Source organism: Accipiter gentilis, chromosome 6, assembly GCF_929443795.1.
Source record: "Accipiter gentilis chromosome 6, bAccGen1.1, whole genome shotgun sequence".
NCBI classification, from domain to species: Eukaryota; Metazoa; Chordata; class Aves; order Accipitriformes; family Accipitridae; genus Astur; species Astur gentilis.
Window position 1 is genome coordinate 15,915,134 of NC_064885.1, and position 16,984 is coordinate 15,932,117.

The window sequence follows — 16,984 nt, forward strand, 5'->3', positions numbered from 1 at the left end:
GCCCGGGGACGAGGCGGCTCCCGCCGCTCCCTCAGGCGCGGAGCTCCCAGCGCCCGCCCTGCCCACAGCCCCGCCCCGCGCCTGCGCGTCCCGCTGCGCTCCCCCGGGGTAGGCGGGGGCGGGCCGGCCGGCGGCAGCGGCGGGTCCCATCGCGGGATGTGGCGGCGGCTGGCCGGGCTGTTGCTCGTCTTCGCGGCCGCCACGGCCGCCCTCTGGCTGCTGTCGTCCCGGCTGAGCGCGGGGCAGGCGCGCAGGTGGGTGTGGGTGCGGGCGCGGGGGGGGGGGGCGGTGCGAAGGCGAGGCGGGCCGGTGCTCCGGATCTCCCCGTGTTCCTCCTCGCCCCAGGCCGCTGCGGTTCCCTTCGGACCTGGAGGAGCTGCGGGAGCTGGCCGAGGCGCTGCGGGACTACGAGCGGCAGCACGGGGGCGCGGCGCTGGCCCTCTTCTGTGCCGCCTACCTCTACAAGCAGAGCTTCGCCATCCCCGGCTCCAGCCTCCTGGTACGGGCGCCTGGCGGGAGGGCGGCGGCGGGGCCGGGGGGGAGGGGGAATGCAGGGCGGGAGCCGGTACGAAGCCTTCAGAGGGGCCCTTTGCCCCCAGCCCCGGACCAGGCCCTGCCTGCTGGGGCAAGGTGCAAGGTCGGTGCCTTGCTGGGTGAGTGGCAGCTCTGCAGGGACAGGAGACTGGTCTGCCCGATGGCCTCGAGAAGCCAGAGCGGCCAAGGCTGAAGGCAGCCAGGCTGAGGGGACTTGCGTGTCTGCGTGCGCGTGTCCCCGGGCTCCCTCTCACTCGGTGCTGTGCCCTGGCAGAACGTTCTGGCTGGAGCGCTGTTCGGGCCGTGGACCGGGCTGGTGCTGTGCTCAGCCCTAACGTCTGTGGGAGCGACCTTCTGCTACCTGCTCTCTGGCGCGTTCGGAAAGCAGTTTGTCGTCTACTACTTTCCTGATAAAGTGGCTCTGCTGCAAAGAAAGGTAAGCAGCCATGGTTCTGCAGATGCCCGGAATGGCCCCTGGGCGAGGCTGCCTTTTTGGGTTGACTTAGTAAGAAAATGAATACGCGCAGGGGATGCATCAGGTCGGTTAAGGGCCACCTCTGACACAATCTAGGAGCAGACTGCTCTCTAGGGAGCAAGGCTGTTTGCAAAGGGGGTGCATGGAAAATCCCAGGTCCCAAGAAAAATCAGAAGTAAGATAATGCATTCATTGGGAAGCCCCTGTGCTCCAGACCTGCCTCCACCTATCCTGTGCTGCACTGTATGGCTGGAGGTGGCTCTGCTGGTGACTTCCCGATCTCTCATTCGGGTTAGATCCCATTTTCATCACTTGCATGGAAGATGCTGGCTCACCATTAGGCTCCTGAACATACATACATAAAGCTGCCACTTTTCATCAGTTCTGGACCGATGCTATGTTGCAGCATGTTAGAAGAAAACTGACATTCACTTTAGTATCGTGGCCATTCAGATGTTACTGCTGTCTGAAGAGCAGAAATAATTTGGAACGTTTCTCTTGGCAGGTAGAAGAGAACAGGAGCTGCTTATTTTTCTTCTTGTTGTTCCTGAGGCTGTTCCCCATGACACCAAACTGGTTTCTGAATCTCTCAGCTCCCATTTTAAACATCCCTGTGTCCCAGTTCTTCTTTTCTGTTCTCATCGGTAAGGCCTGGGGAGGCTGTCTGAGGGGGCAGCATGACATTGCCTCTCTCCTTGTCACCGAGCCTCAGGTAGCATACTGAGCTGGGGAAGATAGAGTGGCAGGGTCATAGCTGTGACTCTGCCCCATTTAAATGTTTGCCTTTGTGCTGCCCTTATAATTGGAGGTCTTGGAGCATTCTGCAAATATGTCTGCATTGCCAATGCAGTTTTGAATCATACCCCGTTATTTCTGTTATGAATGCAGACCCCTGTGTCTGGCCTTGGGAAAGGACATGTTTAAGCTAATTCTACCTGGGGGGGATGCTAACAGGCTCTTTTTTTTTTTTTTTTTCTCTGGTTCTTCCAGGTCTTACACCGTATAATTTCATCTGTGTGCAGACAGGAGCCATTCTGTCACAAATCACCTCTTTGGATGCCATTTTCTCCTGGGACACGCTGCTCAAACTGCTTGCAATGGCTGTGGCAGCATTGATACCAGGGACCCTCATCAAGAAATACAGCAAGAAGCACTTGAAGCTGGATGAAGACAAGCATGCTCAGTTACTCAATGGCAAAAAGAGCTTGTGATAGCTCAGGTGCCCCAGATGTTGGGGGACTGCCTCATAAAAGCTGCAGGTCTCTGTTCCTGGGGGTTATATTCTGCATGCTCAGTGCCACCATGGACCAAGGACAATTTCAGTTTTTAATCGTTCTTCTTGTCTAAGAGGAGGCGTAAGGTTCTTATTTTTAATGAATGTTTAACTGTGCATGTATCTGCACGGAGAGCGCTATACAGGGGCTTTGTGAACACTTCAGTTAATTTGCCTGTTTCCTTTAAATCAGCCTGTGCCTCCAGTGTAGCTGAGGGTGTTGCCAGCCCACTGCAAATGTATTAGCAATGGGGAAAAAAAAAAAAATCAGGAGTATTAGAATCCTGTGAGGAATGTTCCTCACAGCTTAGTTCCTCCCAGCTCTTGAACACGGGGGCGGCAAGCACCATGCTCCCTGTGGTCTCCTTACCAGTCCAAGTCACAGGCTTCCCTTGGGCTCCTGCACTTCCTACCAAGTCCAGCTTTGTGAGCCCAGCTAGTCTTGATGGTGTGACTGATGTGGCAGCAGACAGCTGCTGCTCTGAGAGTGAGGCAGGCTGGTTTTCTGGCCAGCCTCATCCCTTGGCACCATAGCATACAGTGCTGTGTTGAACTGCAACAGCAGCTCTTTTTCACCACCACTCCAGTAGCAGCATTTCCCAGCTCTAGGCAGACCCTACTCCCTCCTCTCCCTGCCCTCTCCAAACCCATACTTATTTAGCATTTTTGGCCTAAAATGATGAACTGTGCACTTCTGTGCTGTTAGGCGCAGCAGTACAAGTACCAAGTTGAGAAAAAAGTAATGATGTTTCAGGGTCCCTGCACCTTCTGTAGGAGAGCTTGCACAGCTGTAGAAGGCTCTTCCTCTGTCATTCAGATGTTAAGCATATCCTGCAGCAAAATCTTCAAGGATTTGGGGCCAGCTGCAAGCTGCCTGTATGTATTATCCATATGTTAGAACACACAAGATTGCTTCTGAGGTCTGTCAGTGGCTGCTCATCCCACAAAGACTAAGGGGGGGCAGGGGGGAAGTGGATGTGCCTGGCTGGCAGTGATTTGTACTGAGAAGCATCCTTAAACCTACACATTTGCTCATGTATAACTAGAAGGTTTCCAAATAAGCAGGTAGGCTCTGTCCCAGTTGCTGCAGAACAGTAGCCCCCAGGGATGATACTATGCTCCTGGGTTTTTGGTATTTGCACTTCCTTGCTCTACTCTCCATGAATTTTCCCTCCACTCGAAGGACAAAGTAAACTTTCTGGCATGGAAGGGGGCAGATGGGAGACCCCAGAGCACTCAGGAAGCTGACAGAGTGAACGTTCCATCCATTTTGGCACCTTCCCCACCAGCAGGGTTGGAACTGAGTGGGACAGCAAGGTTCCCAAGATGAGAAGTAACAGTTGCAGATTCAATCCCCCACATCCCATTGCAAAAATCACTATTTGACAAGAGCAAAAGCCAACACTTAGGGACACCTGGGTGCTTGGTAGGCTACATGTGTCTGACCAAGCCTCTGCCCCGCTACTTGGAACTCCCAGTAGTTCCAGTTCAGCTGTGTTCAGAGACAGGTAACAACAAGCTGCTCGCTAACATCACGTTAGTTATTAAAAGGCTTCATGACATTATCCCAAAGTACATGAGAAACCATTCCCAGATCACCAGACAAGCCTGAGAAGCATTGAAGTACACTGGCTTTTTATTCCATGCATTGTTTGCTTTGATAGTCGTTCTTGTTTCCATCACTGTACACTGTTCAATACAAAAAAAAAAATCAAGTTTGTATCAGGAATCCACAGAGCAGGGAGGAAAGAGATGAACACTACTGGACAGGGCCAAGATGAAATGGTTACTTAACACGACAGTGGGAAAGGCAACATTCAGCTCTGGGAGAAAATCTAGGCTAGTGTTCAGGAGCTGTCAGCAGCCATGAGAACTGGATCAGGGTAGATGGGATGCTGAAAAGGGAACCCATGGTTTACTTCTGTCCTGCAAATGCGGTGTTACTGTGAGGAGGAAGCAGGCTGATTTACGCTTCTCAGCCCCATACCCTGCTAGGAGAGTAAGTGCGATGAACCACAGCAGAGGCGCCCATACAGCAATGTGGAGGTCACATCTATGTGCAATTCTGGGTGGGTTTCACTACAGAAAATGCCTATATAACCCCCTGCAGAACTGACAGCAACTGTCCCAGGAACATGGGGGGCTGCTGAGCCACCCCTGCCCGCACACAGCCAAGGGCACAAGATGTGTGTGCAGGGGGAGGCTGAGATTACATCTCCACAGGTACAGGGTTACACACTTAGGCAAGGGGGGGGAACTCTAGTGGCAGTCCCAGAGGGATGCTGCATAGGAGGCAGCAGTTAGGAGGAGCAATGCTGGACTGTAACAGTGCAATGACCTGGGCATGTAAAAAACTAGAGCGAAGTGTGGCAGCAGACAACCTGAAGGGTTCAGCTCTGTTTTTACAGGCTGCAGAATGGGCCAGCATGTCCCCAGGCAAGGACGGGGAACAATCAGCACATACGCAGGACAGCTGCCCCAGAAGGGTCCCAAAATCCTACATATCAAAGCTTCTATGCTTCTCTGCAAGCCCAGAGGAGCTTCATCACATGGTGGAGGAGCTCTAAGCAAAGACCAGAGCTACCAAAACCCCTCTGGGATCTTTTTGTTAGGGACTGAATCATTGCAGACTGAAGTCCCTGCATGGAGATGCTGACAGGCCTGAGCCAGAAGCAGCTCTGCTTTGGCCCTGTTGCCACAGGGCTGCCCTAGGACACCAGTGCTGCCCACAGGCAGTGGGCACCGCAGGGCCGTGGACTGGGTTGACATCGCACAGCCTGCAGGCAGCAAACGGACTTGCCTGTGGGAGCTCCAGAAGCCTGCCAAATCTGAGTTGGCAGAGTCTCCCCAGGGGCATAAGGCCTGGCATACTCTGCTGTGGGGGACATTTGATGGTAGTTCTCAACCTCTCTTCATGCAATAGTTTGGTCTTCCTCTTTGTGTGCATGTTACATGCACACAGTTCTGTACTGCTAAATTCCTGCGCCCCTGAGTAACCATCTGCACCACCTCTTGCACACCAAAACCCCTCTCACACCACAATGGCAAAGCTATCTCTGGCCCTGCCACCTCCTCCTGCCACTGGCCAAGAGACAGAGAACATTTGGGAGGAGAAAAGAGGGATGGGAAGAGAGAAGAAACAAGCCAGGAAAGAGCTTCACTCCCCATGGTATTCTGCCTGCACCCAGAGCTGAGTATTGCTGCTGCAGGCAGGGGTGAGCTGGTCATTCCCTCTCCTCTCCAGCAGCCTGTTTGGTCCTGCATGGGTGATCCACCATGTGGATCCACTGCTGGCCATCCCTGATCTCGTACCCACTGCCCAGAGCAACTGCCCTCCTCTCCACTTGTCCTTCTGGATGCTCTTGCCAGGGGGTCTTGTGACAGTTCTTCATCAATTCAAAAGCCACTCGCTCCCTGATCACCACTCCCCACCAGCTCAGGGGCTGCCAACTCTACCGGCAACAGGAGCAAATTGCAGCTTTGACCACAAGGAATATCACAGGACCCAGGAGGCTGGCTGCATCCATCCCTCTCGGACCCACTTTGACAGGTTCTCTGCCCTGGTATAACAGCATCCTTAGAAATCACAAGAGGCAGCAACTACTGACAGCCACTGAGACCAGCTCTGCTCCCATCCCCCCAGCAACCAGGGAGAAGGTAACATCACACAAACAGATTACAATTGTGCTAGCGGTGAAGCCAACCTTCTGATCTACAGAAATTATAATAAATAATAAAATAACATCATAACTTAAGATCTGTGTGTAGTCCAGCTACAAAAATTTAAAAATACGGGATAATTTAACTCATACAATACTGCTCTCTGTATAAGTAAGACATTTTCCTTCATTTTGCCATGAGGCTATAAATTACCACAGTTAAATTCAAACCAATATTTTAACATAAAATGTAAACAAACAAAGCAACAGAAGTACCTGTCCATGGTCCATTCCTGCCGTTCATCTCAGGCTGGTGTGCCAGTCTGCAGAGCAGCACCCAGCAGTGCAGCCATGCACCACGCACACATGGCACAGTGGTGCCAGTCAGCACGCTAGGAAGGGCAGAGTGAAAGCTCTTGCAGGGGGGGGACATCAACTATGGGTGGGGGAAACGTGCTCTACCATTTTGTTCTCTTTAAATATTGATTTAAGAGAGTAGGAGTTTGAAGGGAAGGCACTATGAGTTCTATCAGAAAACAAATTTTTGTCATCTGCCAATGCCTCGGCCTGTCACATAACCAGTACTATCCTCACTTCACCTGCAGAGTTTCAGCTTGAAGGAGAAACAGGGGCCTCAAGGTGCACCCAAGACACAGCTGTGCCACAGCCACCATCAAGATTCCCTGTGTGACCTGTTTTGCACAAAGCCTGACATGAAGGGCAGGCAGCTGTTAATGCTTTCAAGAATGTACAGTGAATAAGGAGACAGAGCAGGGGTGATGCTCTTATCTAGGCCAGTGATTCCCAGTCTTCCCCCTCAACACACAGCTCTCTGCTGGTTATCGATGCTGTTGTAGGCGAGAGACTGCTTCTCCAAGTCCAGTACAGGTATCTCCAGTTTCCTCCCCAGAAGAGTGCTCAGGCCCTGCAGGATGTGCTTTCCACAGTTTGCAAGTTCTAGCTTTTCCAACACTGATTTGATTGATTTCTTTGACTGACTGAAACATCGACAGGAGGTAAGAGGAGGAAGTAAACTGGGAATTGGCACACTGTATCTGAAAGAGGTTTCCCTGCTCAACTGGAGATCGACACTGCCAGAGTGAAGCAAGGACAGTGTTAAGAAGTGCTCTTATACCAATTCTCGAGAGGACGAGGTTAGAATACAATTGCAGGATCTCACAACAAAATGCTGATTAAAAAAAGAAACTAAAAATCCCTAAAATAAAACCCACTATTACATTCCTGGGGATGTATCGACTCAGAAGACCCTGGATGTTAGCACCTCGGTACCAATTTTCTCCAGGAACATGTCCACCTTCTGATTAAAAATGACCCAGCTGGTTATACTGAATATGCTTTGTTCACAGGTTACCCTATAAGAAGGTCTTTTTATGCTTCCTCACTTGATAAGACTGAGTGGTTTAGTTTGCTTGATCTGTTCTCCAGTCTTCAGGGCCATGAGGCCTGGTCCCCTGTGAAAGCAGCAAGAGAATCCCCCTGCATTTGTACACAAAGCTGTCCAGGCAGGACTCCCAGGATGTTTCTCTGTAATGTGCTTGCTTTCTGAACTTTTTTTTTTTTTGCAACAAGTCTGTGTGTCTATAAATACAATCCACTCTTTACAGTAAAAAGTGTTAAAATGTCAAAAAAATAAATATCCATGTTACAGTAACTAGATTATTCAATAAAATACATCCCTGCCATTCTTGATTGAAATGCTCAAAGAGAATTAATTTCATTTGGACATTTTCCAGAGATTCAGGTTATTGCAAATCACTCCTGGGGTGGGAAGGAGAAGCATCTTCTCTTCCTGTAAAGTGTGATGAAGGGGAATGAAGTGGAATCTCAGGGAAATCAAAATGCCAGTATCAGGAAGCTTTGGGGGAGATCTGTATTACCAAGTAGCAGAGCTGCAGGGCTTATTGGTCCTGACTGTGGCATCAGAACACTCCCCTTCAGAAGAGTCACAGTCTGATTCTCCAAACTGTGCTGGGTTCTGCAAAGCAAAAGGAAAGGGGAAGATTTGAGCAACATTCCTTCACTGCAGATCAACCACACTATCCCAATCTGTAACAGCAGAGGCAAAGGTCACCACCAGCAGAGAAGGAGAGACTGGCAGCACACAGGAGATAGCAACAGCACAGAATCACCCTACCAAAGGTCACTTGTCTCCCCCCAACAAGGGGACAGCAGAAAAATATCTGGTCAGAGCACTACCAAACACAGACGGAGTTATGAGAAGATGGTGCAGCAGGCTCTGCCCTACCCCTCCCAAACACTTGAAAGACAGTAAAGGGAAGAAAATCATTCTAACTTTGTTAGCAAGGCTGCTGATGGATAAGTTTGAGGCAGACAGTTTATATCCATTCCATTTAATTATCTGCTTTATGTGCTATTTTTTTATCCCACTTAGTGCAACTGCAAACCTCCCAATATCACACTCATCTTGACCGGCAAATTATATTCAGCTTTCTTTGTGCTACTTTCCCCTGCCTACTCCTCCAGCCAAGTATGAGAAAGACTGGGTATTTAAGCAGTTGCTTTGTTGTAGAACATCTACCACAGCATTTCCTAGGCAGTCATCCAACTTTCTGGCCCTCCAATTCCTTTCCATAACATTTATTATTTATTTTTTTTACTCAATAGAAGGAAGAGGGGATAACTAAACTTGCAACTCACCTCACAGCTGTGTTCATCTGCACAAAGTTTGCCCAGAGACATCTGAGTCTTGACTCTCCGCACAGCACACTCTTTGTCTGAAAGCCCATCAGACTGGGTGGAGATTTCAATGGGGATCTCTGGAGTCTGGGACAACATGTCCTCCAGCTTCTCAGCCAGCTCATCTTCCAGCTTGGTGGCCAGCTCATCTGGGCTGTTCGAATGATCACTTGTGTTTCCCTCCTCTCCATCTGACACAGAGAAGTTCTCTGAGCTGAAGGTTGAGTAGGACTGGCAGCTACTAATGCAGCGGTGAGGTCTGCAAACCAGGAGAGTAGTTCAGCTTGTAACACAGTGCCTCCGATTGTAGAGGAAAAGCAATTTCCTGGGTGCTGTGTTCAGCTACTCTCCTACAACCAGCCTTGACAGACCCCACTCCTGGTGCCCACTCAGCCCTAGGTGAGCCTTTCCCCAGGAGCCCACTGCCAGCTAGAAAAGTTACAGCTTCTCAGTGGACAGGTTTCTGCACACAGTCTCATGGCACAGAGTAAAAACAAGCTGGCAAGCCAGCACAGCGTTACAGCTCGAACATACGGAACCCTGTTTCTGACAGGTAGCAAGGGTCAGCTTTCTTTCGAGACATACATCACAATCAAAATCCTCACAGTAGCAGCGCAGTGAATGCAAAGTGACTGCTACATCCTTAACACAGGTTCCCCCGGCAAACCTCTCATCTTCCTTTCTGAAGCATGCAATGCAGAGCAGATTTTTGCACCTGCACTTTTAACTGGCCTCTTCAGCACAACAAGAACAGGGCTCACTCTAACAGGCAGCCCAGGCTGCTCAGTCCTGTTCTCCCTAGCAGATGCCACTCAGGCACAGCGCACACAATACTGCCTGGTGGCTTCTCGTCACTGGGCTAAGGGCTTGACCCTTCCAAATATGTCTTTGAGCAAAACAGGTCCTATCCGTAGAAAAAAATTTACATCAACTCTCCAGGAGCCTCTTCCCACCCTAAGCACACACCTTCAGCTGAGTCATAACTGATCTGCAAGGCTGGCAGCAAGAGGTCTGCAAAGTGTTGGGCTGCCTTTCACATCTTGAAGCTATAGTGATCTACCACCTTTTGAACAATTTAGTTCAAGATCTGCATCTATAAATTCATCTGTTCTTATTTGGTCTTGTCTGTTGTATGTTCATACTAGCTGACCTGCCCTGGAGCCTATTTTTCTTTAACAGTCCTTTTTCCCCAAAGAAAGGCTGTACTGTAGGGTTCAAGCTAATTCAACTGGGAAAATCCACACCACCTGGCAGTGATCCCAACAACCAGGCTAGACTTTAGGTATGTGCACTCAGAAAATAAGCTCACAGTTACTTGAATATGGAAATCGCCTCATGCCAGGATTCAACAGTAATGGTACAAAATATCAGGTGGCTGAAGATGCCAGAAGACCCACAACAGGTCATCACACTGAAGTCAGGAAAAGCAATTTGTTTTCTAAGTTAGTAAATCACAAAAGAAGCAACAATCACAGAAAAACTGTATGAGTTAGAAAACTCATCCTGTCCAGCGTTCTGTCTCCAATCCTAGGCAGGAAGCAATAACCTGGGAAAAGTATGAGAATAGGGTGTGCTGCAGACAGAGCCTGCTTTCTCCTTGTGTATCTTCCTGGTTTGTATCATTTAGGAGATCAGACTTCTGAGCTGAAGCTCAAACCTGGATAACAGTGCTTAACAGCCACTGATGGATCTACACTCCATAAATTTAACAATTATGACTTGTTTACATTTTGATTTCCACAGCGTACCTTGACAACGAGCTCCACATCTGAAAATTTTTTGGATGGAAAAAGCACTTCCTTTTGTTCATTTTAAATCCCCTGTTTGCTTCACTAGGTGTCCCTAACATGAATGAGATAAATCATTCCTTGTCTCTTTTCTCCACATAACTCACAATTTCACGCATCTCCAGTATTGCTTCTCCTCCTGCTGGACAAAGATTTCTCATGGATTTAATTTCTTCTACAGAAACCATCTCTAACCATTCTTGTCACACTTCTCAGTACCTTTTCAAATTCTACCATGGTCTTTGAGCTGGGGCAATGAAGGTAGCATTTAGGATTCCAGCTGCAGGTGTGCCGTGGATGTATACAGCAGCAGAGAATCTTTTATTTTCTTCTCTGCTCCTTTCCTAACAACCCTTAACCAATTTGCCCACTGGATCACTTCTGCACTTCAAGCAGCTGCTTTCACAAAGCTGCAGCACCAATGCCATGATCTCTTTCCTGAGCACAGGACCATAAAGACTATTACATATGCTTAGGTAGGAACACTCCCTCAAGTCTCTTACTTTACAGACAACACTGCCAAATTTGATCTGCTGTGTTGTCACCTAGATCTTCAATCCTACTTGAATTCCACTATGAAGACGCTGGAGTCAGCCCCACTGCAGCAACAGTTAATAAACAGCATTTGAAAGAGTTCACAAAGGGTGCCAAATCCAGTAAGTCTGATTCTGGTGACACAGATGCAGCAGCTTATTTTTATAGGCTGAATAATGTTATCAAGTGTGATCAAGTTGTGCTACAAACAGCCTGCAGCAGAAAAGCTGTGCTGGAGATAACATCTCAAAACAGGCTGAAAACAGCAAGCGAACATGAGGGATCACTGAGGCCAGATGGGATGCACTGAATGAGATTCTGTTCTTTTGCCAGCACCTTCCACAGTTTCAGTGCTGGTGTGCAGCTGCTATGACAGTTCTCCTCCTGAGTTTTGTCCCACCAAAGACAGATTAGACTGAATTCACCTTTTACCTTTGTCTACGAGGAAATTCCACTTCACTGTCTACTTCGCCCTCTTCCTCTTCTGAAGAGTCGTCACCACTCTGACAGAAAACAAGGACAAGAATGGTGTCACATTTGTGAAAGAACAAACATGCAACTACATGGTTGCCCCTTGGTCCTCCAGGACAAAGTCACTGTGTCAGCGGGCTGCAACAATCTAGACAAGAAAATAACCTGCATACCAGTGAAAACTGAGTCAGACATCTTCTCACCAGCAGATTATTTCAGGAGGTGTTAATGCTGCCGTTTCTGAATTTGGAGTGATTGACTTTGAAATACACTGGAGTACTTCAGGAGTCACTGAGTACGTAAAATTCTGGATTTTTACAGAAGCAAATCAAGTAATTAGTATCATACTGAAATCCACATAAATTATTGAGCTGATCTGGCACTCTTGGCTTTACGACTTCAACCCTCTTCTACATGAGCCCATCATAGAGCAGGATGGGGAACGACACAGCCTTTGCTGGTGGGTTTCACCAAGTAGGAAAACTTGAGTTTTGTTCCTTTCTCTACCTCAGTGAACACAGATCCTTTTATTCTCCTCCTCCCATCCAAATCCACCCCCTGCACTCTTGGTTTTTACAGCCACCTCCTATCCTATCCAACTTGCCAACCCCTAGTTCAGACTCAGCCTCTATCTCATCCCAGCCCCTTGTAATACGAGGTCCTCCTCCCTTCATTCGGGGCACAAACCACACTCTTGGTCTGGTACTCATCCTCTTTTCTTTCACTTTTCCACCCAGGCCCAGTTTTCGGGCTCTTTGAACTCCGCTCAGACTGGTTCCTACTTCTCTCACCACCTGGATGGAAGCAGGAGGAGTGAAAAAGAACTGTTTCTGTACAACTGTGGCGTAACACCTTTTTGACTCTTGCAAAATCTTCACAAAATACATGAGAACTATGACTTTCAGTTAAGAGGGACAGTTTCTGGCAGGTGCAGCAAAAGGCATGCTCCCAAGACCACGGCAATTGTTGAATTTCTGTTCTGAGGCACAGCAGCACTACAGAGTCTCAATGAAACAGTTACATGATATTTAACATCACCAAAAGAATGCATTTACCCCTTCCTTTGTTTTGAGAAAGGCTTGAAAACATTTTGAGACTGTTTCAACAATAAAAATTCAGTAGACCAAGTTTCAGCTCAAATGAAAACCAGCTAAATTGCACGCAACAGAACTAGGCCCTATCAAAACTACATTTGACAACCCTCATTATATGCAGTGTGCTCCAGTATGCCTACAGTACCTCTCAATAAAATTGACTTTAAAAGTATGTCCAGATCACAGAGCAAAGTTCAGACAGGTATGTGGGAAATACGGCATTGCTGCTATCCTATATCCAGACACCAGCCTTCGCTACACAACTTCTTTTGATGGAGAGGGAAAAGAGGAGTAAGCTTTGGGGTTTTTTTGTCCAGTCACTATGCTTTGTCCTTACCTTTTGAACGGGTCTTGCTTTGCAAGGTAGCACTGAGGAAGCCATGTGCTGGGGAGTGCCTAGGGCAGATGCTGACTTACAGCTGCTGAAGCCCCCTTCCTCCATGTTCTCAATGAACTGTGCATTTTCATATAGGGAAACAGATGTTGGTGATTGAGAATGGCTCATCCCTGTTTCAACAGATGACATCTGTACCTGACCACTGTCCTCTTCCCTGCACTGAAGACAAGAATTATATGGATCTGTTTTGCAACACTCCCAATGATCAGCTTTGCTTTCTTTGCTCTCCAGATTCCTTCGGCAATCTGCCTCCATTGCAGCGGAGATGAGATCAGGGCTGGAACCAGACATCCGCCTTTGTGCATGGTTACTGAGAGGGCTCCGCAGCGCTGCTGCAGGGCCAAAGTACCTTAAGTTGTTTGCGCAGTTGGCAATATCTTGTCCATGGGCATGAAGCCGTGAGTGATGGCCATGGGGATGGCTGTGGCCAGGTTGCTGCGGTAGGCCAGGATGATGAGAATGATTATGAGGTGGAGGTGCATCATCTTGCACTGGCTGGTTTTTCAAGATCCCTGCAAAATCATTGTAGCTGCCTTTGCTGTTCCCTCGGCGGTGACGTGGCTTACTGCGGTAGCGGCTTTTGCCGCTCAGTGTTGACATTTTGGGACTTCCTGAGACTGGTGAGCCATTGGATGCTGCTTCTGTGCTGGGTATTCCCTCTGACTTCAGTAGATCTGGCCTAAGAGACAGTCAGCGGAAGTTACACATTAAACCACAAACTAAGAAATGACATTGGCTCAGAGCCAGGATGAAAAGGCAGCTGTAGCCATAAGCACACTCTGCTTCCTAAAATCTACAGGCTTCCCTCCTCTTCAGATGTTTGACTTCTGCATTTAGTTTCCTTTGATCCTCTCCACTCAATGTCCTTTCTGCTCAGCCCATCATGCTCTACACTCCTTACTTGCTGCTTTTTCCAATATCTGCCACGTACTCTCCTTTTTCCGCTCTTATTTTGACGTTCTGCTCCCAAAATAGCTCCCTCCTAAGACCCTGGTGTACGGCATGTCTCTTACTATGCGCATATACAATGTTCAGCACAATAGGGTCTCAATCTGCTGATAGTTATCAGCCTGCTCATTTCAAAAGCACATGTAAATATTAATTCAGAAGTGATTATTCACTGTTAATCAGGACTCTAACTCCTGGAAATCCCAGAAAAGGGAAAATAAAATAGACAGCTCTTCGGGGGGCGGGGCTAGAAAATCTCACTTTCTGAAAGTCAAGCAGAAGAGAAATAGCTGAAAGGACATAATGAATTCCCAAGTCTCAAATCCCAATTTAATTCCTCAACAATGAATCCATCCTTCCTGCAGACTGGCTGATTTCCACAATCCCTCACCCTGCTTATTACCGTTCAAGTCAAACGTGATATTTGCTTGGACACACATTAGATACCTCCTGTCAAAGCACCATCACCTGTGAAAAAAATCATATGGACCAAATGGTTCCAGAGAGCTGCCCAGTTAGAAGGGATAATTAAACAACTGTGGTTCTGAGGACCAGACCGTGCCCAAGAGTGAACACCCCTTTGGCTTAGTCCTGTGTTCTGAGGACCAGACCAGGCCCAGGAGTGAACACCCCTTTGGCTTAGTCCTGTGTTGTCATCAGACTCAAAGGGAAGTAAGCTGCCTCTCAGTGAGGATTTACCGCTGGTTCCTGGCACAGAACTAGGTTGTTACTTCTTACCGTTTAGTCTGGCTGCCTGGTTTATGGGAGACCCCTTTCCTCTTCATCAGCTTCTCCACTGTATTGGGGTGGATTATGGGTCTGACTGGGTGGCGTTTGTAAGTCCCAGGGTATTTCTTTTCCACTGCTTGTTCCCTCCTGAAACATTGGGGAAGAAAAAGAAAACCAGATGAGTTCTCTCTTTATCCAACTGCAGCTCTTGCTGGACAGAAACACAGCTCCACTGTGAGCACACTGCGTGCCTGTTTCTCAGCTATGGCTGGGTGCAACACAGCATGCTGTTCTGGGAAAGGACATAGTCATTTTCTAAATTCTCTCTGCAGAGATCAGGCAGTTGGAACAGGGCCCTGGTGCACAATCCAGAAACAGTACTGCTTTTCACTTTACAAAGGGGCCAAAGGATCCCAACACCAAATGGGAAAGGCGCCTTTCTCCCAGTCAGTCAACACTGGGTAAAGATACATGCACTAAGTGGTCTGTGGTAATCTACTCATAAGGGGCCTCTCTCTGCTTGCCAGCTCTTTCTTTACCCTGGAAGTTTGTCAGGGGACACTAAATCTACAAGTACCACTACGCGGTTTAGAAATGAAGCACTGTTTTTTTTCCTCCTGTATGCATATTGCCACATGCATGGCATGCCATTATGCCCAGAGATACATACTTTATGAGCTCCTTCTCACGGACCTCCAGCTGCAGCATAATAGCACTGAGCTCCATGTATAAGTTATTGGCTCGCTCCAGCTTCCTCTCATAGTGTTCACGGATATCCAATGCATGTCTGAAAAACAGAAGAGTCATTATTCCACAGTCTGATGTCCATGGACCAAGAGAGAAGAATAAGGCAAAGTACAGGTGCTTTAGGAAAAGGCCTTCTAAAAGTCAAATTTGCCCGCTGTATTGCACTGAACCCCAGATGGAGCTAACAATGAATGACAGTTAAGAGCCTGATAAAGCAAAGAATCATGATATAATTCAGAAAGCATTTAACAGTCTTCAAAGACTGGCAACACTTCTCACTAGAGAAGCTGCAAATGCCTCACATGCAACCACAAGACCTTTGACCAAGCCCTGATCATCCTATTTGCACAGAGAAGGGGCTAAACCAGCTTCTAAAGAAACAGGGGAAGGAAATAATCTGTTTGTATTTCATAGAAAGCAGTATGTCCCTACAGCTATAGTATAGTTGCAGAAGACATCTTGAACCACAGCTGAAAGATGTGACCATCAAAAGCTCCCTAGGGCTAGGGAACACTCATCAACAACTACATCAAACTGGCTGAACAAGGTTTCCTTTGGTTTCTCAGGTTTGATACAGAACTGCTACTTGCTGTTTTATGTTTCTCTGTCATAACTATATTTGCAAAAAAGACGATAACACTTTTCTTTCTTAAATAAACATTCCGCTTTCATTTTTAAGTTGGTCTAATGTTCAAAATTAATTTCAGTGGGCTGACAGTGCATTCACTCCCAGTGGGCTGGGAGTGTGTTCACTTCTCCGGAAATAACTAATCCAAAGAAAGTATCAGGGCAGAGAAAGCTCACAGCAAACTGCAAGGTGACTTTTCCACTGAGATGGATGTACCTGCTTTAGCGTTGTTATCACAAACACCAAAACTCAGGCAGAAATATTCCCTGGTAAACACACAAGCCTTTACCCCTCTTGCCTAGAACAAACAGTTCAGACTGCCCAAGAGCAGGGACAGTTTCCACCGTTTCTCTATAGCTTTCCCTCAGCCAAGCAGTGCTCAAGGCCTAGGGCATGCCTGTGGGAACTTCAGTTTCTGGACTCACAAGGAATTTAGGCTGCCCAAATTTATGCCAGCAGGAATACTGAGTCCTCAGTACAAGAGAAGCATGAAAACAGTCAGGGGCTGGAGCACATGCCCTGTGAAGAGAAGCTGAGGGAGCTGGGTTCATTTAACTGGAAAAGAGAAGGCTAGCTGGGAAAAGTAAACAGTAAACAGAAAAGACTGTCAACAGACCTCAGCTCTTCTCTTCGACGACGAATCAATTCTTCATCTAGCCGGTGGATACAAGTTCCTTCACTTTTAATTTTCTCAAAATGTTTCTTCACTTCTTCTCTCCATTCAGCCTAGAGAAGCAATTTACTTTCAGGTATTTACAAAGGATTGGGATGCCTGGTTGCACCAAAGAAAAACCCTTGGGCAACATTCTTTGTGTCTGTAGAAAATTACAGGTTTGGGTTGAAAATGTGTTTCTGTTAGCTAAATTATTTTGGGTAAAAACATTGCAGCATGTTTAGTTTCAGCATTTTCAAATGGTTTTTCCAATTTTGTTCTGCAATTAGATCACTTAAAACATATCTGCATTTTCTAAAAAATATTTTTTAAAATTC

The 16,984-nt window shown here is 47.6% G+C and overlaps 2 protein-coding genes across 5 annotated transcripts in view; one reads left to right on the forward strand and one right to left on the reverse strand.

The window, feature by feature from the left end:
* The first annotated feature begins 98 nt into the window (after positions 1 to 98).
* TMEM41A (transmembrane protein 41A) lies at positions 99 to 2,425 on the forward strand. 2 transcript variants are annotated; one of them, XM_049802690.1, is made up of 5 exons: positions 99 to 254; positions 346 to 499; positions 809 to 970; positions 1,515 to 1,653; positions 2,000 to 2,425. In XM_049802690.1, exons 1-5 carry the CDS (start codon positions 157 to 159, stop codon positions 2,218 to 2,220), a joined length of 774 nt encoding a protein of 257 aa, XP_049658647.1. In that variant the 5' UTR covers positions 99 to 156; the 3' UTR covers positions 2,221 to 2,425. The 2 variants fall into 2 exon arrangements, with proteins under 2 accessions (XP_049658647.1, XP_049658648.1); XM_049802691.1 differs by lacking the exon at positions 1,515 to 1,653.
* A 1,283-nt stretch (positions 2,426 to 3,708) lies between these two features.
* The window catches only part of MAP3K13 (mitogen-activated protein kinase kinase kinase 13), an 84,169-nt gene continuing 70,893 nt past the window's right edge, over positions 3,709 to 16,984 (reverse strand). For 2 of the 3 annotated variants that reach the window (XM_049802660.1, XM_049802659.1), the window contains exons 10-17: positions 16,611 to 16,720; positions 15,290 to 15,406; positions 14,629 to 14,766; positions 12,883 to 13,621; positions 11,413 to 11,483; positions 8,621 to 8,918; positions 7,840 to 7,937; positions 3,709 to 7,751 (exon numbers count right to left, since the gene is read on the reverse strand). In XM_049802660.1, the coding sequence (XP_049658617.1) occupies positions 7,715 to 7,751; positions 7,840 to 7,937; positions 8,621 to 8,918; positions 11,413 to 11,483; positions 12,883 to 13,621; positions 14,629 to 14,766; positions 15,290 to 15,406; positions 16,611 to 16,720 (1,608 nt within the window). In that variant the 3' untranslated portion in view covers positions 3,709 to 7,714. Of the gene's footprint in view, positions 7,938 to 8,620; positions 8,919 to 11,412; positions 11,484 to 12,882; positions 13,622 to 14,628; positions 14,767 to 15,289; positions 15,407 to 16,610; positions 16,721 to 16,984 lie in introns of all 3 variants that reach the window. The other variant, XM_049802661.1, reaches the window with a different exon arrangement.